A 25,927-nucleotide genomic window follows, 5' to 3' on the forward strand; every position below is an offset into this window, starting at 1 on the left:
ATTGGCACACCTCTAATGCCAGTCATGGTAGACCTGGCCATAACACCAGCGCCCAGGACCAGCTGTCAGGTTGTGCTGGCTGTACATTCCATACATGTCCAGCAGGGGCGCCATGAGACATATTGATGTTAGCATAGGTGGATTGGCTTTATTCATTGTCCCGCAGCATTGCCGGGATTCTCCCTATACGGGAAGGCAGAGTATACGACAGCCAGTGCCGCCCCGCGCTGAGGTGAGAGTCCCCGAGTTACTTGGAAAGAGGCAGGTCCTGGTGGTGCTGGGCGTGGTGTGACGCGTGGGGGGCGGGGAGTTATCGCTTGGCCCCGCCCCGCCTGTGAAGCAAGAGGTGAGCAGTGATACAGCGGCCGCACAAGCAGCAGCCGGAGGAGCTGTCAGCAGCGGGAGTCCCGTCCACTGGATATAGCGGGAGCGCTGCGAGAAGGGCGCCTGTCACCACTCAACAAGTGCTCCAGCAACTTCTCCATGTCACTGGCGGCTGACAGGCGCTACTACTGAGCGGGCACCTCATGGGCAGCCACAGGTGACCACTGTCCCGTCCATGGAGCAGCTGCTGCACTGACTGAGCTCCGGAGAGTTGCCCCACAACTTGCAGCAGTTCCATGTGAGCCCTGTACGGGGGAGTGTCCGTCGTACTGATCACGACCATGGCCAAATGGCTGAATAAGTACTTCAGCCTGGGCAACAACAACAATAACAAGACCAAGAGCCCCCCGCAGCCCCCCAGGCCCGACTACAAGAGGAACGGCGGCACCGAGCGCTCCTTCCACCTGCAGCAGCAGCAGCCCAGCCAGCAGCAGCAGCCGGCGTTCCCCCAGTACCACCACCACACGTCCCCGCTGCCCGCCCGGGAGGAGAGCGACCTCATCCGAGCCTACCGGGCACAGAAGGAGCGCGACTTCGAGGACCCGTACAATGGCCCCGGCTCGTCCCTCCGTAAGCTGCGGGCCATGTGCGGGGAGGAGCAGCTTGCGGACGGCAGGAGGGGCAGAGCGCCGGGGTGCAGCAGCAGCAACAGCCTCTTCCAGGAGCCGTACCCGGGCTCCAGCACCAACACCACATCGTCGTCCTCATCCTCGTCCTCCTCCCCGCACCTGTACCGCAGCAACAGCGAGAGGAGGCCGACCGCTGCCCGCCACCAGCAGCAGCTAGTGGGGGGCTCCGACCTCAAGTACATCGTGTCCCCCAAGCACCGGCTCATCAAGATAGACAGCTGCGGCTGGGGGGAGAACCCGGCCACCGGACCCACCGGCATCTCCTGGAGCCCCGCAGTCACCGGGGGCATGAGCAAGGGCGAGGAGCAGGGCAGCAAGAAGGAGAAGGTAAGAACAATGCTGCACCGGCCTATGGCAGCCCTGCCACCTACCTACCTGCACCCTGTCTTACCCATTGCGCTGTGCAACGTGTTACACACCTGCAATGTGGGCACAGAAAAGCAAGTCATGCCAACTAACCACTTGTAGCAGTTCTGCAGAATATGCAATGGCTACACATGTATAATGTACACAGAACATACTATATAGTATAGTGGCTGTGTGATGTATGACAAGTGCATATTTGCACTGTACATGGTTTGACAGCTACTGTACATGTGTAACAAATGTACAGAGCATGTATATGGTGTATGACAGCTACTGTACATGTGTAACCTCTACATAGAGCATGTACATGCACTGGATATGGTGTATGACAGCTACCGTATATGTGTAACATCTGTATAGAGCATGTATATGGTGTATGACAGTTACCGTACATGTGTAACCTTTACATAGAGCATGTACATGCACTGGACATGGCGTATGACAGCTAATGTACGTGTGTAACCTCTATGTAGAGCATGAACATGCACTGGATATGGTGTATGACAGCTACCGTACATGTGTAACCTCTATATAGAGCATGTACACGCACTGGATATGGTGTATGACAGCTACCGTACATGTGTAACCTCTACATAGAGCATGTACATGCACTGTATATGGTGTATGACTGTTACCATACATGTGTAACCTCTACTTAGAGCATGTACATGCACTGGACATGGCGTATGACAGTTACCATACATGTGTAACCTCTACTTAGAGCATGTACATGCACTGGACATGGCGTATGACAGTTACCATACATGTGTAACCTCTACTTAGAGCATGTACATGCACTGGATATGGTGTATGACAGCTAATGTACGTTTGTAACCTCTATGTAGAGCATGTACATGCACTGGATATGGTGTATGACAGCTACCGTACATGTGTAACCTCTATGTAGAGCATGAACATGCACTGGATATGGTGTATGACAGCTACCGTACATGTGTAACCTCTATATAGAGCATGTACATGCACTGGATATGGTGTATGACAGCTACCGTACATGTGTAACCTCTATATAGAGCATGAACATGCACTGGATATGGTGCATGACAGCTACTGTACATGTGTAACCTCTATATAGAGCATGTATATGCATTGGATATGGTGCATGACAGCTACCGTACATGTGTAACCTCTATCTGTGTAATTTTTGTTCAGAGCATATGAATGCACTATATATGTTTGACGGCAGCACATGTTAAACCTTTATATAGAGCATGTACTTTCATTATATAAAATGTACGATGCATACACATGTAACCTTTTTACTTATGTTGCTGCATGTACTTTCTACATAATGTATGACAGCTATACACATGTAAAGTGTGCAGACCATATAATATACAAATTGCCACATATACATAATGTATTATAGCTGCACATATGTAACCTTTATACAGGGCATGTACTTGCATATAATGTATAACGGCTGCAACCACGTACAATATGCAGAACATATAATATACATAACTTGTGCCTACAGTCCCTACAATGGCAACTAGTCATGGATTTGGAGAATGTAGAATATATACTAAAATTATCACTGATTGTACACTCCATTCCATTTATGCCCATGTACTCAATATTTCTATATGTGTATACAGGCACTCCCCTACTTAAGGACACCCGACTTACAGACAACCCATAGTTACAGACGGACCCCTCTGCCCACTGTGACCTCTGGTGAAGCTCTCTGGATGCTTTACTATAGTCCCAGACTGCAATGATCAGCTGTAAGGTGAATGTACTGAAGCTCTATTGATAATCCTTGGTCCAATTACAGCAAAAATTTTGAAACTCCAATTGTCACTGGGACAAAAGAAAAAAAATTTGTTTAGAACTTCAATTATAAAATATACAGTTTCGACTTACATACAAATTCAACTTAAGAACAAACCTCCGGGGACTGCCTGTATATGTTTGCGTATGTATCTTAAAACTATGAATCATACAATCTTCAGTACATACCATCAACCCTAGCTTTTTCTTATTCCATATATACTTTCCATGTGTAGAATCCGTGAAGCATCACTGTGCCTGTCCTTGCAGTTTAGCATAGCTCCCCACCCAGCTGTGCCATCCCCAAAGGGGGCTTTGGTGTCTCTATTGGATCCAGAATAACAGGTTAGAATTGGTGTTCTGCCTCTCGCAGCCCTGAACAGTTTTAGGATATTGATGGAGGGTAAAGGTGATGTTCCTGCATGTTGATATAGTAATGTGCCTGCTTGTTCCAATGTGGACCTTGTTGTGATATTGTGAATGGGTGATTCTGGTTCTTATACTTACCCAGTGACATGGGGAGATAACATGTGCAGACAGGATAGAATGGGATGGTACCCACTGGCATCTATGCATAGCCCACAGCAGGTACTACGGGTAAATCAGCTATGTTACAAGAAAAGCAGTTTCTCTACTTCCGTTTCAGAACAATCATTTACTTTGGCATTTATGAGAAAGATGGCTTGTGACATTGACCTCTGTAACCTGAAAGTCCACATTCTTGTAATTTGTTGCATAATGGTAAAATATGGGTGGAATTCATTGTGTGAACATGTACCTTTTCTCTCACAAACCTGAGGACTTGTGAGGTGCCCATTTATGGCTTTATGTGCCCTTTGGCAACACATGCTGTGCATGCCATGTCATGAGAGTAAATTCTGGAGAAGTCACAAGGTAAAGTGTCATTGCTGAGAGTGGTGGCTATAGTATTGCCTCTGGCCATGGAGTAGTCTTGTTACAATCATCATATTATACTTTATGTAATCTGGGTTTACATGTCTTTTTAGGCAGGAGCCACTCTGACCTATGCTTTCTCAGCAGTGACGTTATCTAAACATATGCATGATATCTCCATTCCCATCCATGCTCGGCTCATACCTGGATGGACCTAGTGCTGATCTTTGGTAGTCTTATAGACAGGCTCTTCTAGCTCTCCATTCAGACAGATCACACCCTTTTCTATCCTGTTGAGGTCTGCTTTGTGATACAACCCCCTAAGCCCATCTAGGCTTAATTATCTAGGCTGTCATTCAGATGCGCTACATAGTTTCTACTTGGCCATGGGTGTGATGGCTAATTCTGTGTTGGGTGTTCTTTTAAGACTGACAGCATCTTTCTCCATTCATAATACATGCCATCACCTCCAGTAGCTGCTTATCTCCCTGACAACTAGAGTTGGATTTAAGCATACACTATCCTCCTCAGATGCCCACAACCCTTATGTAATGTGTGTTCCCAGCTTGAAGGGGTAGTTCCAAATATGACTGTTACTCCCGATCCATGAATATGAAATAAACATCTGATCTGTGAGGGTCCAATTTTTGGGATCCCAACCAATCACAAAAACAGGAGTTCTGCTTTCCCTTATTGATGGAGTGACAGCTTCCTGTCAGTCTATTGAATGTCTCCAATGTTCTTTTAGATGATATAAGAGATTGACGGACAGAAATGGACAGAAATTTCCAGCACTCCCATAAATATTGAGTGGAGCTGCAGGATGTTATTGAGGGTCGCAGTGGTTGAATCCCCACAGATCAAATTGTGGTCACTTATCCTGTGGATTAAGGATTACCATTACACTTTGGAGCACCCTTTTAAAACAGACTTAAAGATTCCCTTTTGGTTTCCTGATGGCTGCCATTGCTTAAACTATGAATTTGTCTTGTGACATGGTTATCATCTAATAGCCTTGACCTGTTGAATATACTAGAAAAACACACATTGGCCCAGAAACGGTGCAAACCAAGTGCAGTTTACCAGTGGGCTGGGCGACACTGGTAAATGTGGCATACAGTTCTACTCTGCGCTGGAACATCCCCTCCCCCCCCCCCCCCCCACACTTTCCCCTGTTTTTTGTTGTGTCCGGTATAGTGCAGCCTCGTCACAATTGTGTCACAGACACTTTATAAATACATGTGCAAGCAGTTTGCACTGAAAGGAACATGCATAGTCAGAAAGAAAACTGGTAGAGGGGTTTAATAAATCTGGGCCAATGTCTGCTGTCCTGGTAATGTGAACTTCTGCGTGTGCTTAGCTGTCAGATGTTGCCTTGTTTTTACTTAAAGGAACCTAAGGAATTTCCTAATGAATGGTTGCTACAACATTGTCTCTTGAGTGCTGGAGATAAGAGGCTGTTGAACAGAGGTCGCCTTATCCTGGTTGGTCGGGAGATACCTTTTTTTTTTTTTTTTTTCTTCTATGAATCTTTCACTATTGTGTATGATTTATACAATCCTTTCACTTTCTTCATTGCTACACTATACCTGAGGGCTCTGCTGTAAATTCCTGCTTCCCACAAGCCCCATGTGTCCAAAGATTTTAGTTATCCGCTATTGGACAACCTTGTAATACTCAAGGGACTTGGATATTCAAAATGTTCTGACCCAATAGCAGAACTCCTCAGTGCTGCACTTGGTCTTTGCTCCCTGGTTTGTTATTAGATGTTTTGGCAGTGATCAGTGACAGATCTGGAAAGGGCCAGCTGAAATGAGTAAAAGGCCAGGATTAGATTTTTCGACACGTAAAAGTGATAACTGAAGGGATCCCATACAACCATCATCCAGCAGCAGTGCAGAGCAGGAATTTCTCGCTTCATTGTGAAGCTCTGTATTTTTGCTGTGTATTTGCAGAGCTCTCCAGGCAGCTTTTGTTTGTGTGCACAGATTGACGCCATCACTGCTGTAAGAATATTTATTTGTTACCCGCTTGTCTGGTAATGGGATGCCAATATCGTAATGGGACATCCTTTGTATTCCTTTTTCTCTCCCAATTTTGGGGTGAATTACCATTGGGCTTGTTACTGCTTATTGATTATGGTTTTTCTTTATTGTTTTGTTTTTCTGCGAAGATTGAAAGAGCATAAATTTACTACATACCCCAGCTGTTATAGGATTGTGTCTGAACAATCCTTACACATAAAATTGGTGGAAGCCTTAAAGCAAGCCTGTCACCAGGAATGTAATTTTTAGTTGGTGACCGGTTCCAATAGCCTATGCTATGCAAATTAAAAAAAATGGATTTGTCATCATTCTGGAGTGTGAAAAAGAGGAAATGGAGACAAAGGCACCCCCAGCCCCCTCGCGAGGCTTACCGTGTACTGCTACAGTAACCAGGTAATGTAAAATAAAGTTTTATAAAGTACTGAAATTATTTGGAATGCTGACAAAGGCATTTTTTAAATCGGTATAGCATAGGCTATTGTAATGTCACTAGCTAAAAATAACATTCCAGGTGACTGATTAAAGGAATGCATACAGAATACATTAAAGCAAACCTGTGCAAATGTAATTTTTAGCTAGTGACATTACAGTAGCCTACGCTATACTGATTTTAAAAATGCCTTTGCCAGCATTCTAAATTCAGTAGAATTCAGTACTTAGTTAAACTTTATAACTTAAAGGGGTTTTCCCATCTGGGCATTTACATTTAATTAAATCCATTTGCCTTATGTAAACATTTCTTCAATTGGATGTTAATAAAAAAAATGTTCCTGTGTGAAGATAATTTCTCATAAATGTAGTCATGTTGTCCCTTAGAAACGAGATAGCTTCCTCGGATACGACCACGTCACACTCTGGCAGCGATGGCCAGACTTGCGCTATAGAGTCCTGCCGGACCGCCAGGATTCAGCAATCATTACCACAGGATGTCTGTGCGACATGTAGTAACTCCTAGACATTTTATGTACAATAACCTTTCATTTCTTTGTGCAATCCCTCCAGCAGAGGTGGCCGTATCCGAGGAAGCTATCTCGTTTCTAAGGGACAACATGACTATATTTATGAGAAATTATCTTCATACAGGAACTTTTTTTTTAATAACATCAAATTGAAGAAATGTTTACATATGGCAGATTAATGAAACTGAATGTGAGTGCCCAGACGAGAATACCCCTTTAACTTAAACTTTATTTTACATGACCTGGCTCCTGTAGCAGTATGCGGTAAGCCCTGCGGAGGGGGGGGGGGGGGGGAGTGTCTTTGTCTCATTATCCTCTTTTCCACACTCCAGAATGATGACAAATACATTTTTGCATAGCATAGGCTATTGTAATGTCACTAGCTAAAAATTACATTCTAGGTGACAGGTTTGCTTTAATGTATTATGTATGGATTCCTTTAATCAATGACTAGATGGTATAGTGCTAGTAGTCAAAAATAGAATGCTCCAACACTTGCTTTACTAGAACACTTTAATTTTACAGTTTGTATTCAGACAAATCAATCAAAAGTTGATCTATTAGAAGCAATACATTTTCCTTTCTGTTCACTGACTATGAGTTAATGTGCCTCTCACTCTGGCTGCCTCTGGCAATGCTAGACCATTTCAACAGTAACCCACTTAGGTGATGGAGTCTGTTACGATTTATCAGTCATGTCAAAACAATTGCATGACGTTGCTTTTTTTTTTCCCCTGATGGCACGGCTGTAATGTAAGCTGGAGTTATGGAGACATTATGACTTAATGAATAGCAACCAATTAAATGCTCCTGCTTTACAAATCATTTAGTTTGACATGAGTGGTGTCATTTAGGGTCAGCAGTAAGGAAAATGTGACATCAGAAGGTGGAGGGAAATAGTTATTTGCATGTGGTTGGAAAGGAAGACTCTCCAGCTGAATGCCATCAGAGTAAACTTCCTGCAGGAGCTGTGGCCTGTGTGACCTATGCTCCCCTCCTATTTAGGAACAGAGGTGCTTCAGGTTTTACATTGCACTTTCACTTACCGGCAGCGGAGATATTGAATGCTTCGCGCTGTTTATTACACATGAATATGCTTGTAGTCCTTGAATGGAAACCTTCATTTTATTGAAAGTTGATCTTTTTTTTCACATCAGTGCAATTCTTGTCTCTCAATACTATAAAATTCAAATGTGAACTAGTATGTTACTTTTGTTATCCACTAGCACAATATAGATAAGATTACTATTTACCAAGACCGGCATAATAGATGGCATAACCTGTAATCCAAGTGCTGTCCATTCCCACCATAGAAGGGCTCTCTGGATCTCGTGTGAGGTGTAATAATCTTTAGGCAAAGTTCTCTGTGACTTGTTTAGTTTGGTGTGTCCCAGCAGTGCTGTCACTTCTACAGTGTACAGGGAATGCAGGTCACCCATCTTATCGACAGCCATTTTCTTTGTTTAGTTTTTCTATTCAGAGGTCAATGTCTGCTCCAAGGTTTCCCTCCTCATGTGTTTGTCATTGGAATGTCTATAGCGAGTAGTCTATTCATTCTCAACACCCTGAATATGCTTGTGTACTGCTGATCTTCATGTGTCTCCCTTCTCTAGGCGTAATCTAAAATTGAGCTCCTGCCCATATGCAGGACTTCTGTAGTAAATATTATTTATATTCTCTTCTTGCTGAATGTGCTCTTTTACTTTTTTTCCCTTCTTTTACGTTTGTTATGAATTGAATAAGTAATGCTGAAGGATACATTTAGGAATATGGAGAGAGAACGCTAGGAAATACAAACATGTAAAGTGCTACTAAATATGTTAAAACTACCATATATAAGTTTACAATAATTATTAATAGAATTACTATTTGTTTATAGTAAAGTGTAGAATTATCATTATTGTTGGGCATGCCTTATTTGATACTGCCTATGAGTTCCAGAAGATAAGAAACCCTTTGAATGCAAGATACTGTGCATTAAGAGCTTACAGTAACTGGTGGTTCTGCCTAGAGAGACTTGAAGGAATTTTCCAGGAACGTGATGACCTACCCTAATAATTGAGCTGCAATATTTGGGCACTGCCCTCATACACAGGATATTCTGGTACTGGCAACTGAGGCTGCAAAGAATGTCAATTCTTCTTAACCATCCCAAACACATGAATGCTTGACATAGATGAACATACATAGGTTTTTATTAGAAGCGGTGCTCGATCATGGAGATCTAATGCCTATATTCTGTTATAGGGCCCTATGACTGTCTCTGTCCACTTTTTGAATAATTATATTGTGGATATGCCTCAGCTACTGACATTACAATAGATGGATAGTGTTATTTATAGGTTTTGCTTTCTTCAAGTAACTGAGTGTTGTTCCTGCCTGATAAGGAAGTCTTCTACATTTATTGGTACTGATAAGGACTTGCAGTTTTATTAATGCTTTGTGATTTTACATGTTGCATCTTGTTGTGCTGCTGACACATCCATAATCATTCTGTAACGGGCCATGAAGTGCTGCTGTTTTGTGCTAGCCCAGGCAAAATGGGCTTCAGGTTTTATCGGGCAGATAAGAATATTAACTTGTGATATACAAAATTCTCAGTACAATATAACTAAAAACCATGTTGCTGTAGCATGTTTAGCTGTGACGTGCTCATTCTCTGAAGTACTGTATGCTATGTAATGACTTTTGTAAACCATGGAATTTCTTTCCTGCTGCTTCCTCATGTAAAATTGTGTAATACTGAAGAAGAGCTGTCGCCTCCCTTTCACTTCTTCTAAGTACCGTAATTAATTTTTCTAATGTTCACCCCTTAGTCACCTTTAAAAGGCTCTAGTGAACAGGGCATTTTTAGTGACTACATTCATTTTTTGCTGTTTTTTTTTTTTGGCGAGGGAACACATAGATATACCGTAGTTAAAATGTAATAAAAGCTTAAATATTTTTTTTTTTTACTCAAAATGAATATTATTAATGAATTCCGTATTTTTTTTTTTGTCGTCTTGATATATAATTTATGCATTCTCGGGCAAATAGGGCAGTTATGGTGATGGTGTTTTTTTTTTTTTTATGTTGCCGTGGAATTCTTTTTATTGTATGGTGAAATGTGAATATATTTTTATGAATATTTTATTTTATGTATGGGTGTTTTTCTACTTTATATGTCCCCCATGAGGTCAGAAAACCCTTGGAGATATTTTCTTTTAAAAGTTTTCCCCTGTAACTGGGGCATCTATAAGAGCCCCAGTTACAGGGGGAAATGACCCCCTGTGACAGCTGATGTTGATCAGAGCTGTGCTGGGTCTGACCAGACCTAGCAGCTCTGATTAACCCTTTTAGACCTGGCGGTCACGTGACCTTCTTTTATGTTACCCCACCCCATTTCTCGTTTACATCTTGTGTTGCTAGATGCTTTGTGCTGCGCAACCAGAAAGTCAAGTATTTTGATGATTTTATCTTTATGGCCTTTTCACTGGTGTTTTGTAGATGGAAGAGATACAATGTAACATTATGGGCCAGACTCTTTTGTAGGCTGCTGAGTGACATAGCAGCACAAAACATTTCATTATCTGGTTTCCCCATAGCCTTGTAGTGCTGATTTAGAGGATAATTGCATGGTAACACGGGAAGCATAGCATTTGGACCTTATGATTTCACTGTAAGATGCTTTCTACTAAGCTATGTGTTTTTACTGCACTTTATTTATTTTTTTTGTGTGTTGCTGTCATAAAATGTACTGTTTATGGACCTCTATAATTTAAATGCCTTCAATTCCCCCAAGCATTTGGATGGAGCCATTGAGTGTCTGGCTCTGACTTGTCCTTCTAGTATTGCATCTCACACTGACATTTTAGGGGAACTCCTAATGATCCTATACAGTTCCTAAAACCCAGTCACTGACAGCAGATGAACACAAGACTAAGGCTGGCAGACGTTCTGTCCTGTAGATCCATGTAGCCGCTGGCTTCATTACTGCTGTAATAACAGTAATGGCTCTGCAGAAGAACGCTGTGCACTTCTTGGAATGTCAAACAAAAGAATTCCATAAATAAGTGAACAGGATCTGTCATTTCACTATTCTCACATGAAATAACCATTCTGGAGCTTCTTTTCTTGTGGTTTGCCCTTCCTTTTTAAAACGAATAACAAATTGACAACTTGTGTCTATATATCTGTTGTGTGTGTGTGTGTGTGTGTGTAATGGAACGGCGTCTCTGTGCTTAAGTACATGCCTCAAACCCAATTGTAAGGTTATTCCCAGTTTTCTGTGTCTAGTGTGTCATGATTGTGCACTGTAGACCTATACAGCCATATGGACCTGCTAAAGAAAGGCCAAACACAATCTCCTAGTAGTCATACAAAACCAGAACTTCAAGGTACACATACCACCTGCCGCTTCATCCAAATAATATTAATAATCTTTATTTATATAGCGCCATCATATTTACAAATCATAGAGGACACATACAGATATAATAATATGTTACAGAGTAAAAACGGGCATATGGAACAATAGGAGTGAGGGCCCTGCTCGCTAGAGCTTACATTCTATGAGGATGAGTGGTGACGGGAAAAGGTATAAGAGCTTGTACAATGGTCCAGCCATTCTTTAGATAGACAGACAGAAATGAGAGAAGAGAGCTAGGGAGGTGCAGCATTATGCAGAGCTTTGTGGAAGTATTTAGAAGGAGACTGACCACCAGTGCAGTGACTGGTACAAACTGGAGGCATCCGTGTAGTGTTTGGCCTGAAAGACTACAGGGAAAGTGGTCCCCAATGTTAAGACTTTCACTGATCAGACACTTAATCCCTATCCTGTGGATGAAGATGTCTTTTCATTTCCTGATTCCCCCTTTTGTTAATAAAAAGTATCTAAACTATAAACTTGCATACAGGGGGTATGCACAGTAAGGATGACTGGATTCTGCCCTAGCTGGCATTTATAAATGCTTGATATAAAATTAAAATCAATTGATATAATTTTGTAAACTCATTGGATATTGTATGCAAATGAGATATTGCTGTTGCTTGAGAAAGGTTTCTGATTAAGAAGCTGAAACATAGCATTTAGGGAATAAAGTAACCCCTTCATTCTTCACCTAAAATTTGTAAATTGTCATAACATGTTTATAAATGGGCCTGTTTTCTAGCATGCACCTACTCATCATTGAGATACTGACCTCAGTATATTTGGAAGTACATCGTAAAGGAATTCCTGACATCTAGCATCAGAGAGGTCAAGTAAAGCACATAAGTAACCTGGAAGGAAGAAGTGGCGGTATGCAGCACAGGCATGAACATGCACATGGGTAGTAGTCAGGTTGGATCATTACCATTTCTACTTCCAGATGTCACAACACCTCACAGTGACTATCGTATGCTCTACAGTGTTTCTCTCAACAACAAGGAACATTATGGCATACACGCGAATCATTTGTTATTACACCCTTAATGGATCTCAACAAAACAATGTATGGGTGCATAACATCCCCTCAATTCCCAATTGCACATTGTGCACACAGGGGTTTATGCATAAAACCTGATGGATAGTCCTTAAAGGTGGTTGCTCATGAAATAAAAGTTCTCAAATTTGAATCCCCTAAGTGATATTTACACAATAAAAATAATTATTAATTTAGCTTCTATAACTCAGTGATGGTCGTGTAAAATTCCCGAGAGTGGCCAGGGACTCTCTAAGTTATGAACCCTCTAGCTGTATAAGATGCTGTGTGTTGACTATATGCTAGAGTATTAGGGTACAGGTTTATCTACACTTAGCTTCTGAACATTCTACTAGTATCTGACACGCAGAAAGAGAAATGAGACAGATAAGAGATGAGAGATAAGGTCCATGAGATGGATGTAAAACACAATGCGGCACATGTATCCTTTGTTTTCCTTTTCAACTGTTTAAAGTTGGCTGAAGTCGGTGCTTTTTATCTTTCTAAATTTGCTGTTGTGATAAATTTCTATAGTTTTTTTTTTTTTTTTTTTCTTTCATTTGCCTCTGATTTGCAGGGTTTTAAGAAAATGTTTACAACTTTTTAGGTGCATGTATGGAACTAAGCATGGGATCAGTTTTATTTTGATTTACAAGTCCGAAAACAAAGACAACATCTGTCTTGGAAAGATACATTCAGGAACACTGCAACAGACTCACCGGCTAACTTCTTAAGACCCTGGCATAGTCACAAAAATGCACCTTAAAAGTCCCAAAAAATTCAAAAACCCACAAAAAGAAAAGCAGATAAAAATAAAGATGCATGTCCCAATGACACTCTCCGCTCTGGTAACCTACTTATAATGCACACAGAGTCAGCACTGCTGTATGCCCCCCTCAGATAAAGGAATTATATATCTGAGGGGGGCATATATAACCGCCGCATAGCTATGAAGGGTGTATGAAGAGGGCTCACAGGCTGAGCCCTCTTCATACAGATATGGGCTTTGCTGCATATTGCAAGGGCGCATGGGCGCTGCCATCTTCCTTCGAATCGTTGTTACCCCGAATGTCATCATGGGTGGCGATAGGTTGCCATGACATGCCTTGGGTAATCGTTAGACCCAAGGCTGCATGGTTTCGGCTGATTTTTTACAATGAGCCAGTGGCTCACTGTAATGAATCGTATGCAAAAACGCCATATACTGCAATTAAAAAATGTAAAAAATGCCCGATCTATCAAAATATAAAAACTGTTATTTCCCAAAACAGGAAATGGCGCCCAAATGTCCAAAACGCAACTTTTACACCTTTTACATGACATAAAAAATGTAATAAAAAGTGATCAAAATGTCACACAGTCCTCAAAATGATAGCAATAAAAACGTCGGCTCATTTTGCAAAAAAATGACACCTCACACGGCTACGTACACCAAAGTATGAAAAAGTTATTAGCATCAGAAGATGGCAAAATTCTTTTTTCTTTTTTGTACGCATTGTTCAATTTTTTAAAATGTATTAAAACGCAATAAAACCTTTATAAATTTGGTATCACCGCGATTGTACCGAACCAAAGAATAAAGTAGAGGTGTTATTTGGAGCAAAGAGTGAAAGTCATAAAACTGAGCCCACAAGAACGTGACGCCCATGCGTTTTTTTTGTTTTTTGTTTTTCAATTTTTCCACATTTGAAATTTTTTTTTTTCCTGCTTCCCAGTACACAGCATTGAATAGTAAAAACATAATGGGAAAGTAAAATTTGTTCCACACAAAATGAGCCCTCACACAGCTCTGTACACGGAAAAATGAAAAAGTTATGGATTTTTGAAAGGGAAGAGCAAGAAATGAGCGGAAAACCTCTCCGTCCTTAAGGGGTTGATAACATTGACCTGGAGAATTTTATTTTGTTATCCTAAGTATATTGAAGAATCTTGTCGTTTTTGAAATACCCCTTTAAGTCTGCACCCTTACGTTAGCTGTGCGTTGGTTTTCAAAATGCATGACATGGCAAAATATAAGACAATATCATCTTTGTGTTGTACAGATATGAATATGAACTTGGTAAAATGATGGTTATTTCAGAAAATGTCTGCCACACACTTGGTATAGATCCATGACTAGAGACGAGCATTGAGTATTGTGTAGTAATGCTGTGTAATAAAAGCTGTGCTCAGCTCTCGGCACTGTGACACTAGTGTGTGAAGTATATTGGCAGTCTTGGCACTGGAGTGCATCAATGACTAGAGGGAGTAATGAAGGCACTTCTGTCACTTTGGCTTATGTGCAGGTGCTGATGTGATATACCACATGTCAGGTTAGGTTGCTGGTTATCCTAGCAAAGCCTCTCTGAAAAGCTGCCGGTTTCCAAATTGCCGCTTTCCCTGTTAGTTATTCGGGCTCTTTTATTATCACTATAGCTACTGGTAGGAAGGAGGTTTCTTAAATCTTCAGCCTCCATTAAATACATATTAGCTAGTCTTTGTAACATTCAGGGTTTCCTGCAGAGCCGGGACCTGCGGGCCTATAATTGCATGTCAGCTTCTGCTATGTGCTTGTGGAAGATTTCTGGGAAACGTGAACTATCTGCTCTTATTGTTTCCACGTTATTCTCACAATGTGTGGAATAATGTCAGTGTCTCTGCTCAGAGTAATGTTTAACCGAAGACGGAGTCTAGAAGATGACTTAAGCAGGCTGGAGCGGTTTCTTAGACTGTGATGGATGAGCCAGTGACTGATTTACTGGAGGAAAACTTCACACCTCCCACGTGTGTGCAGAAACTTTAGTTGCTGTGTTACTCAGTTGTGTAATCCTCTTCTCTCGGTTCACTGACTGCTTGTGCTGATGCATATTTCAAGTTTGTAGACACTGAATAGAAGGTTAAACTCTGCATTCCACACATGTATAATGCATATGTGTATCTATCTCTACCCTATAGAATCTGGCCAACAAATGAAGGAAAATGTATTTTTATTAAAGGGAACCTGTCATCACAAATTGAGCTAATTAACCATTACCAGTACGTTGTGAAGCAGATTGTGTTTCTTTCGTGGCTCTGTGTGGTGGCATCATTCAGAAAATCAACTTTGAAGTCAGATGTACATTGGTTGCTTAAAGTCGTAGAGGCAGAGAGCTCGGCATTGAAGCCAAGCTCTCATCACCTAAGAATGAAAGAGAACTGGTTAGTGATGTGCATGGATTATTACATCAATTACAGTGAAGACGCCATTCTGAAATGAGGAAAGCTTGACTTCAGTATTAAATTCTCTGCCTCCTCGACTTTATATAACCAACTTACATGTGACTTTAACATTGATTTTTATGGACCATGCCACCTTGCTGGCCCATGAAACAGACATGATCTAGAAGGTGTTCATCTGCTTAATGACATACATTTCTGCTGACAGATTCCTTTAAAGTCTTCAATCATATTCCAGTCATGTGAATGCTTTGTATTTACCCTTCAAAAAAGGCACATGCATACAATTGTGATAAATATTTTGTGGGCAGCTGCTTACCTGGCACAAGTGTTATACAGTAGCTTTGGATAACTAGTGTTTCACTCCCAGCATCTACCAATTTTAAGCAAAGCGTCACAAGCGAAAAATCGGGAGGACAATGTACAAGAAATGTTGTAATATTTCATATTAGAAATAAATGGCCCATTCTTTATGTTTAGCCATTCTCTTTCATCCTCAATCCTAAACTGCTTACTCACTCTTATTTCACTAGTTAGTTGGTCTTGTCTCTCAGGGTAGATTATCAGTTTACTTGCTGCCTATTCAGCTCCCAAGGAGCAGGAGGGAACTGTTAGAAACCGAGGAAGAGAGATGGGGAGCGAGTACACTGCTCAGTTCTATTGTATAATGTACTCCATGCTGCTGGTTTGGTATATTTAAAATAAGAAAAGGATTCCCTGTAGTGTATAGCCTGCCTGCCCGCCGGCCCCCTGTAGTGTATAGCCTGCCTGCCCGCCGGCCCCCTGTAGTGTATAGCCTGCCTGCAAAAAAAAAATAAACTCCATACTCGCCTGGGCAGCTCCTCTTCTTTCTTCAGGCCGACGCTAGGTCAGCGACCGCACCATACGCACGGCCTGGCCGGCACACAACTGTGATGTCAGCCGCTGCGGACCCGCCACGAACATAGAGATAGAAGAGGAGCTGGTGAGTACTTAATTTTTCTTATATACCCCAGTATAAGCCGTGCTAAAAAAAATTGTGCTACGGTAGTGCTACTTCCGATGTATGCACTGTCTACAGCTTATCCTAGACCAGTGATGGCAAACCTTTTAGACGCTGAGTGCCCAAACTACAACCAAAACCCACATATTTTTTGCAAAGTGCCAATGCGACAATTTAAGCAGTAAGTTATTACTTGCTGCTCAGTCACATGTTTAAATTGTATAGGCACCTGAGGACACCAATACAGTAGAAAGAAAGAGAAGAAGTTTGGATTATCATTGTAACTTCCTTCTAGGGTCCTGGACTGCCTGGGACTGCAAGAGGCCTTGAGTCCTGTTTGGCGAACTGTGCGTTGGGGTGATGGTGCGGGTGCCCATAGAGAGGGTGCTGAGTGCCACCTCTGGCACCCGTGCCATAGGTTCGCCACCACTGTCCTAGACTCATCTGAAATTTTACCTAATTGGATCAGAGAATTCCCTATATGTTAAAAACTAATGTTTAATTTACTGTATGCGAGTGAAGTATGAATGCTATGGATATCATCTTTATTTAGTTAGCAGATTCAGAGAAAAGTTGTCTTTCTATTGTTTAGCTGCAGGGTTAAACTTCGGACGAAGAATGCTGACTGAACATGTCAATGGAAGTAAATAGGCTGGCGCTGGAGAGATGGTCATCCAGAGAGATCAGGCATGCAATTTAATAGCCAAGTTTCATTCTAGTGGAAAGTGACCCTTTAACCCTATAAAACGCGCCACTTAAATTCTCTCTCCTGAGCAGCTGCTTTTTAAGGGTTTAGTGTGACCACACAGCAGGAATTCATCAGCCTAACATGATAAAATGTCATGCCTGGGCCTCCCAGATTGCCAGGCGTTTTATTAATATCGTGCCATTTGTTTTTATTTATGTCTCTTGCATGTTGGATTTAGTTCATTACAGTTTGCTTATAATGGCACAGAGATTAATATCAAGCCATCTGTGCTTAAAGTAGTATAAACATCTATAAAATGAGGAATGGTGTGTTATTTTACAAAGAAAGCATTAAGCATTATACTTATACCTAGATGTATATGTGTGGTACTTAATATCATACATTACTTCGTGTTAGTAACTGGCAGTTCTGAAGACCATTATTAATATCACCTGCAGATAAATCGTATTCGAGCAACCCAGCCACTACAGGGTGTACAGGGTTGTCTGCTGTTGTGTCCACACAGCTTAGAGGTGTGGAGGCCCGGGCGAGCGTTTCTAGTCAATAATCTATTTTAAGAATGGAGCATTCAATATTGGTCTTGGTGAAGTCCCCCATTTAACTTAACTTTATGAGAAATGACTAATCTATTTTGTGAGCAAAACCAACGGCTAATTACTCTGATCATTTTGGTTTTATGGCAAGTGTCTTGTTAAAGGAGGATTGATGGTTACTATAGTATCACTTAACAAATTAATTGTATTGAAGTTATGGTAAACAAAAGTTTATTTAATATGTGGTTTTAGTTTTTGTTAGATCAGCAGCCATTTTTATTACTGCCATTATATAAATTAGTAGACCGTATCTTTTCAGCTCAAATAAGGGGGAGGTTGTAAAGACTATGGCAAAATTCCCCTGTTTTAATTTATACATTGTATAAAATCCATGTTGATGTATAGAGCCAAAAGCTGAAGATATTGTGTGATAGGTGGTTTAAGTTTGAGTGTCAATCTACTTGTTTGCAAGAGCGTTATGTTACAATCAGGCATATCTGCTGGTGTTTTGTTTTTTTATGTTTTTTAAATAATAATAATACTTTTTCTTGTTTGAGATCACATGAACTTGCTGAGCCAAGTTGAGAGAAATGGCTGGCAATGAAATATGTATTTGACTTACAGCTCTTTATTGTTTTTGGTCAGATTTATTCTGTTATTAGTACTGTTATTATTTATTTTCTGCTCTTATGCTGGCTTTTGAACAAATGTTGGTTAATTGTTTTTGTACATTGTGAGCACATGAGCTCCTGCAGTACATTTCTGACACTTGTAAGGTAGGTAAATCAAAACCATTGTTTAGCATTGAACATTAAATAATTATTTTATTTAAATATGCACACAGATTACGCAGCGCTACACAGAGCTTAAATCAGTCCCTGTCCCCAATGGGGCTCACAATCTAATCAACCTACCAGTGCGTTTTGGAGTGTGAGAAGAAACTGGCGGAAACCCACGCAGAGTGGGAAACACAGAGAATATACAAACTTTTTGCATATGTTGACCTGGATGGGACTTGAACCCAGGACCCCAGCGTTGAAACACTGTAGAGTTTGCCACTGATGCATTGTGTTGACTGTAAAAACATTTAAGCTGGGTTCATATCTCATTTTATTTACCAGTTCTATGGATACGGAAGTTGATTTTTAAGAATGGAGGGCAGCATCGTATCCCACTGTATGCTTATACAATAACAAATGTCCTCACATGCAACCACTCCCCCTCTATCAACAGGAAGTTGATTTGCTGCTGCCGATGTTCAGGGTGTTCTCAGGACAGTTCTCACTTGGGGAATACACATATTATACATTCAGTGGAGGATGGACTGTACCCCATGGATTCTAAAGGCCTCTGCTGGATGTGTACTTTGTTTTCCAATAGGGAGCTTGATAAAAATGGGCTACTGTGCTTTTCCCTCGTGTTTCCTGTTGTATGTGATGTATACTGACCAGACAGATGATGGTATACATCCATCTATACAAGTCCTGCTTAATTGGAAACAATGGTCATACTATATTCTTGGGGGAAGTTAATCGTTTTATTTTCTTACAGTACCCAGGTCTTGGCACATGATAGTTTCATTATGAAGGGCATATGCAACAGGGGAAGATAAAAAAAAAATACTCTTATATTCCAGCATCCTCAATATAACCTTTTGTTGTCTCTCTTAACACCAATTGTGTATTTAAAGGGCTTTTCCCACTAAACAAGTTGGGCCCTATCCACAGTATAGGGCTTAACTTGCTGATCGGTGGGGGTCTCTGTGATGAGACCCCACAGATCTCAAGAACAGGGGTCAATATACCCCAATTGAACCCCTTGTCGCTCCCTGAGATGAGCAGAGTAGCTGGCCACATATAGCCGGGCTGCCCCATTCTTCTCTATGTAGCTGATGGAGATTGCCAAGTGCCTTACTCAGCAATCCCGTCAGCTCCATAGAAAAGAATAGGACAGGCCGGACTTGCACGTCCTGCTGCTTCACTCATTTCGGAAAGCGACGATGGGTCTAACTGGGGTACATCAGACCCCTCATTCTTGAGATCTGTGGGGCTATCCTTCACTGAGACCCCCACCATTCAGCAAGTTAGGGCCTAACATGTTTTGTGGGAAAACCCCTTTAACCCTTTTAAAAAAAAAAAAAAAAAAGTACATTGTCTCATGTTCAAACATATATTTTCTACTCATTAGATTCCCCATTGTAAAAGTCTGATCTCTGTTTTCTGCTATTCATAAGATCGGTCGTAGCTAATGAAAAGTCTGATCCGTTGTTGATTCCATTCATGAGATTGGCCGTGGTCAGATTCTAATTCTAATCCCTCTGATTTCTGTTTTCCCCCAGAATAGACAAATGCGTCTTTTATACCAATGTTACAAAACATTTGGCGTCTGATTAAAGGAGCTCGAGCGCTGTGTGTTAGAAAGCTTAGCTCTGGTTTATCTTCCAGTACAGAGCTCCCACTGTCAGAAATGACTTTACAAATGAACTTGCACACATTTGTCCTGCTTCGTGCTTAGGAACAATGTACCAAAAGCCCTTCAATGCTTCCTGGTTAAATCATGAGGTACCTGCTGACGGTGAAAGTGTGGCGCTCAATAAAGTACAAAAAAATCTTCTTGTTGTGACTCTACAAACTCCAAAAGTCATAAAGGCCATGGAATTGGTTACACATTAACAGGCACAGACATTTTTCTTTGAAATAGTTAAAGGACATGCACCCAAACTAGAGCATTGGTTACAGTTTAACTTGGCTATGTAAAATATGCATAATATACTGTAGCTCAGTTCACTTCCTGGTTATTTCATCTGTTTTTTTTTGTGTCAAAAGCAGGAGTAGAAACTACACAGAGAAAAAATATAATTGACGGATGCTTACTCGGTATGTTCAACTACTCCCTGATTTTGGCTCAAAATAACTGATGCCAAAACTGAACTAAGGTGTGAACAGGCCCTCTGACAAGTCACCAATAGGAGGTCCACTGGAAGTGTAAGCTGCTAGTGAAAGACTTGTTATTTGTCTATTAAATAATATTGATCCATGTTGAAGGATAAATAACTTTAGTGGTGTGTGTTTATTTATTGTGGGATTGACATTCATGGGCTGGATTTATATTCAGCTTGTTATCTGAGCCAACTCTAGTACAACTGGTTAGTAAAAAATCTCTAAGTCATCAAGTCTATCTATATACAGAATAGGGAATCTCATTTGCTTATAAAACTTGCCTTTCTAAACAAGCAGGCTGAGGATGGATGTTCCTTAGCAAACTGCTGTTGGGATATATTCGTGATTTGTGCATATACATGAGTAAAGCTACCAACATATATGCCTAACGTATCCATAGCCTCATCTTGGCAGACAGACATCTGTTTTACCTTTGTCCACTCAGTATATGTTGCATCCAGCAGGAACCACACGGTATACGGTCAGTGGAGGCCGTTAGAGTCTAAAAGGAACTGGTGGCACCATAGTGCATCCATTCCCGGCCTTTACTGAACGTACAGAGTTTAGAGAGACTTCCTTAACATCGGCAGCAGCGAATCACTGGCTGCTAATTTTCTCTCTCCTGCTTTCAGGGGTAGGAAGCAAACTGGACTATGTATCCCACTGTATTGTCACACAGTCCTAGCTCTCCATTGTAAGGGTACGCTGGTAATCCTCCTGGCATAACCCTACAACAGAGGGATAAAGTGACATGAACCTAGCCTTAAACGGTTCCTATGGAGCAAATTGAGTTTTTTTTTTTTTTTTTTTTTTTTTTTAATTCAGTGTGAGGTATCACATAGGGGAAGGTTTGAAGACCTCTAACACTATATGAAAAATGTATTGAAATTCCAACTACTGACGACAGGGAGTAGGAGTATTTTGCCTAGTAGATTATGAAGATGCTTGATGGTAATCTTTTAGGCTGGACATTGGAATAATGTAAGGAAAGGTGCCAGGCAGGCCATTGGGCGGAAAGTTCTTTACCCATTCATATTATGAAGCCCAGTTTAGCAGTCACTTGTATGTGATCCGATCCACAATGTTGTTATAACCTGCAACTGGAGAATGTGATTGACATATTATTTATTTAGCTTTACTGTTCTACAAGGTTCTCTAGTCTGGTTTCACACAAATGTGACTGCAGGTAAGGAAGGACAAGAAGTCTTTGTGTTTTAAAATGCTGCCCGTTTAATGACATTTACATAATTATGGTATGGTAATGCTTTTCATGGAAGCCATAGATTGCCTATAGATGTAGAGATTTATTGCTGATGTTATGAGCTGCCATCAATACCCTTAGAGCAGGTAAGCATTCAGACAAAGGGAAGACATTGCTATTGTCAGTTATCAACCTTCATTGACTACCATTTATTGCTTTGCCATTTCTAGCTACAGTGACCACAAAGAGTGCAAGCTTTGGTTCAGCTTACATGCGTCACCTAGGAAAACTTAATTAAAAAATTTATGAAAAATTAAGCTTGTGTGTCATTTATGAAACCAGGCCACACTGCAGCCGTAAATCACATAGGTTACATGTTCACCCACAACTCCTTACTCTGCAGTGCTTGCATGTGCAGCAGGGGTCTCTGGTACTGTACTCCAGGAGAAGGCGGCAATATCTGCAGAACTCCTTATTGCTCTGATACTTAATCAGATGGTGTCTGGTTGGGGAAAGTAGTTTTAGTATAGACCCAAACAGTGCTGTTTACACTTAGGAATCTGTTCCTGCTGGAATACTGGTTTGATTTTAATCCTGCAAAATGTCATAAGGTCTCTTGTAGTAAAGAAAGGATTTCTGCTGCACACTATAAGGAGTGAGTTGCACAGGTGCTCTGGAGAGGGTCCCAATCCCTTAAGGCATAAAGAGTTTTGTAAACTCCAGTCCTACTGTTGTGTTGCAAATTTTAAGGTTTTTATTTCATACAAACATCCAAAGTTGTGACGTTTCGGTCAGACAATTGACCTTCATCAGACTCCGTTTGTAAGGAGGCATAGGAAAAGAAGGTTTGCGTGTAGCAATGTGGAGCTGGGTAAAGAGAATGGCGGTAGGTACCGCTTGTGGAGTAAAGCGCTCTCTTCAACCTCCACAAGTGGTAATTATCTCTTTACTCAGCGCCACATTGCTACACGCAAACCCTCTTTACCTATGCCTCCTTACAAACTGAGTCTGATGAAGGTCAATTGTCTGACCGAAACGTCACAACTTTGGATGTTTGTATGAAATAAAAAAACTTTAATTTGCAACACAACAGTAGGACTGGAGTTTACAAAATTCTTTAAGGCCTCTTGTAGGTCATGCTTGATGTCAAGGGAGCTGCCTTACAAGGTGGCTGAAAGAAACATTATTTTCTTTATCCCATCCGGGAAGACTTTTTTTCATATATTTTCCCGTGTCTGACAGACATTCACAAGCAAACTCTCTGTTCACCGTGGGTTTCCCAGAATAAAGCAGCAAGGCTCATAGAAAGAGAATGGTTCAGCAGTGTACATAGTTGACAATGAATGTTCACTCTAAACATGGGACTCCTGCTAATCAAATGGGATTTGTTAGTTGGTAACAAAATACCAAAATATGGGTTTATCCTATGAATCTTAATTTACAATGCCTCATATGCTTAAAGGGGTATTTCCATTACAACAAATAGTTATTGTTTGTATAATGAAATATTATACAAATTTTCAATATACTTTTCTGTATCCATTCCTCAGTTTTCTAAATCTCTGCTTACTGTCATTCTATAGAAGGCTTCAGTGTTTACTTCCAGTGGACAGAAATCTGACTATGGTCACACAGGTGCACTGGTCATTATATCACACAGCTCTGATTACTCTCTATGATATAAGGAGCTGTGCACCTGTGTGACCATGGTCAGATTTCTGCCCACTGGAAGTAAACAGGATTTCTAAAGAAGGACAGCAAGCAGAGGTCTAGAAAACTGTGAGGAATTGATACAGTAAGTATACTGTAAAATTGTATTTTTCATCATACAAACAATAATATTATTTTTCCAAAGTGGGTATATGTCTTTAAGCTTATTATAGCTCATATGGCCTAAGTTTAGAGCATTTTTCAGTGGCAGCATAGCAGTGTAGTGGCATATGATGTTTTACAGAATCTATGCGATTCCAGTTAAGAAGGTTTTGTGCCATTTTCAATACAGATATTCTTTCTAAAGAGATTGCTTTTGTGGGGTAATAATTCTGTATGCAGCAGCACATTGGATCACATGGCTGACCACAGTTCTGTAGTGCGATGGCACAAGATGAAGACATACATACTCTGTCTAAACCTTAGGGTGCGGTCACATGGTGTGTTCTTGGCCCATTCTTGGTGCCTTTTTAAACGCACTGAAAACGCATGCGTTTTTGCATGTTTACCATGTGTTTGGCTAATTAGAATCCTGTATTAACATTTTTACAGCTGCTTACACTTGCACAAATGGAAAAAAAGAAAATATTTATACCAGCCAAACATGAAAAAACGCATGCGTTTTCAGTGTTTTGAAGAACAGACAAAGAACGCACTGTTTGACAGCACCCTTAGTAGGCCTTTTTCTGCATTCTCTTTTTTTTTTTTTAATTGGGTTGTTTATTTCATTTCATTTCTGTTCTTCTGACCATTTATAATGTTATAAAGTTTCAATAAAAATAGTTTATTGCATAGATTTGCCACCTTAGCATAAATTTCCTTTATATTCAAAATAATTGGTCTCTATAGGAAACCTAGAGTAATTGAAGTGTTGAACTCAGCCCTACAGAGACGTAGCAGCTGCTTTTGTTGCCAACGTGGTACATAATTTATCTCCGAATTGTTATAAATGTTTACAATATAGAAAATGTATTTTGCTCACAGCATTTTAACATCCTCTTTTACATTCTGTACAGTCCTGTACATAATTTCTAGGGTTCCCAAAAAAAGACAAAGGGCCATAAACACAACCCTGTTAATTTCTAACAGGTTTGTCTATATGGCACTTTGTCTGTTTTTGGAACCCTAGAAATTATGTACATGATTTTACAGATTGGCTATCTGCAGGTATTAGCTGATAGCAGGGGTTTTACCTTGTCCCCCCAGGCTAATCTGCATTTGCCATGCTTCCTCGTAACCATGGGAACCATATGGAACAGCTAGAGACGACATGACGCTTGTTGGGAGGGGCAGTAGTAGAGAAGTGCAAGAAAATGGTACCTTGATATCACATGCTTCAGATTGGCCAATTACAAACATGCTGTCCTGATTCCAATAAATGCTCTGATGTTATAACCAGGAAGTGCCGCCCACTTCAGGAATAGCTGAAACCTAGTTTAAAGGAAAACCACCATTTTGTTTTTATGCATTGTTAACCAAACATACCTTGGTAATGCTGACCCACACTGATGCAGAAATGTATCTTGTTTAATCCCTGAGCCAAGTGGATTTGCTGAAAAAAAAAAAAACAATTTATAAAATTATGATAATGAGGCTCACTCCTTTTTCAGCAAAACCACTCAGCTCAGAGACATAGAAGGTATGTTTGGTTCACAATGCATATAAACAAATGGCAAATTTCCTTTAATAAGAAATGATGATGGATATACCAGCTTGTGTCTATCACAAGGAAGAAAAGGGGAAAAAAAAAACCTTTTACACTTTTTGAATTTATTTTGCAGCAGGTTATTCTTGGAGAGCTTTGGTTATCCACGGTCTAGCCCCCAGTGAGCTCCTTACAGAGCGAGTTCCCATAACTTTTTTTTTTTTCTTAATCTCTACAGCAGTACTGGAGTGTTGGTTATGTAACTGCCACTCTTGCCATTGTGCTGTGTCTTAGATTGCATTTTTTCTGGTTGATCATGAATTGACCATGAAAACAAAAATACAGAATATATTTATTGTGGAGTTGCCAGGGGAATTCTTTATCTAGAAAACGAATAATTGTTAACTATACATTTGCTGGTGAAATCTAAAGCTCTTTCCTGGATGTAAAGCTTGTTTTTCCATATTCTAGATCTAAAACAGCAGATATTCCATAAATTGCCAG

General features: G+C 40.7%; 1 protein-coding gene across 2 annotated transcripts in view; it reads left to right on the forward strand.

Annotated features, from left to right (window-relative positions):
• Window positions 1-240: 240 nt before the first annotated feature.
• SHB (SH2 domain containing adaptor protein B) overlaps window positions 241-25,927 on the forward strand; it is a 106,128-nt gene continuing 80,441 nt past the window's right edge. Inside the window, exon 1 of one of the 2 annotated variants that reach the window (XM_072154519.1) lies at window positions 241-1,340. In XM_072154519.1, coding sequence (XP_072010620.1) covers window positions 666-1,340 — 675 coding nt within the window. In that variant the 5' untranslated portion in view covers window positions 241-665. The remainder of the gene's footprint in view (window positions 1,341-25,927) is intronic. The other variant, XM_072154510.1, reaches the window with a different exon arrangement.

This window comes from Engystomops pustulosus, chromosome 1 (genome assembly GCF_040894005.1).
Source record: "Engystomops pustulosus chromosome 1, aEngPut4.maternal, whole genome shotgun sequence".
Classification (NCBI taxonomy): Eukaryota; Metazoa; Chordata; class Amphibia; order Anura; family Leptodactylidae; genus Engystomops; species Engystomops pustulosus.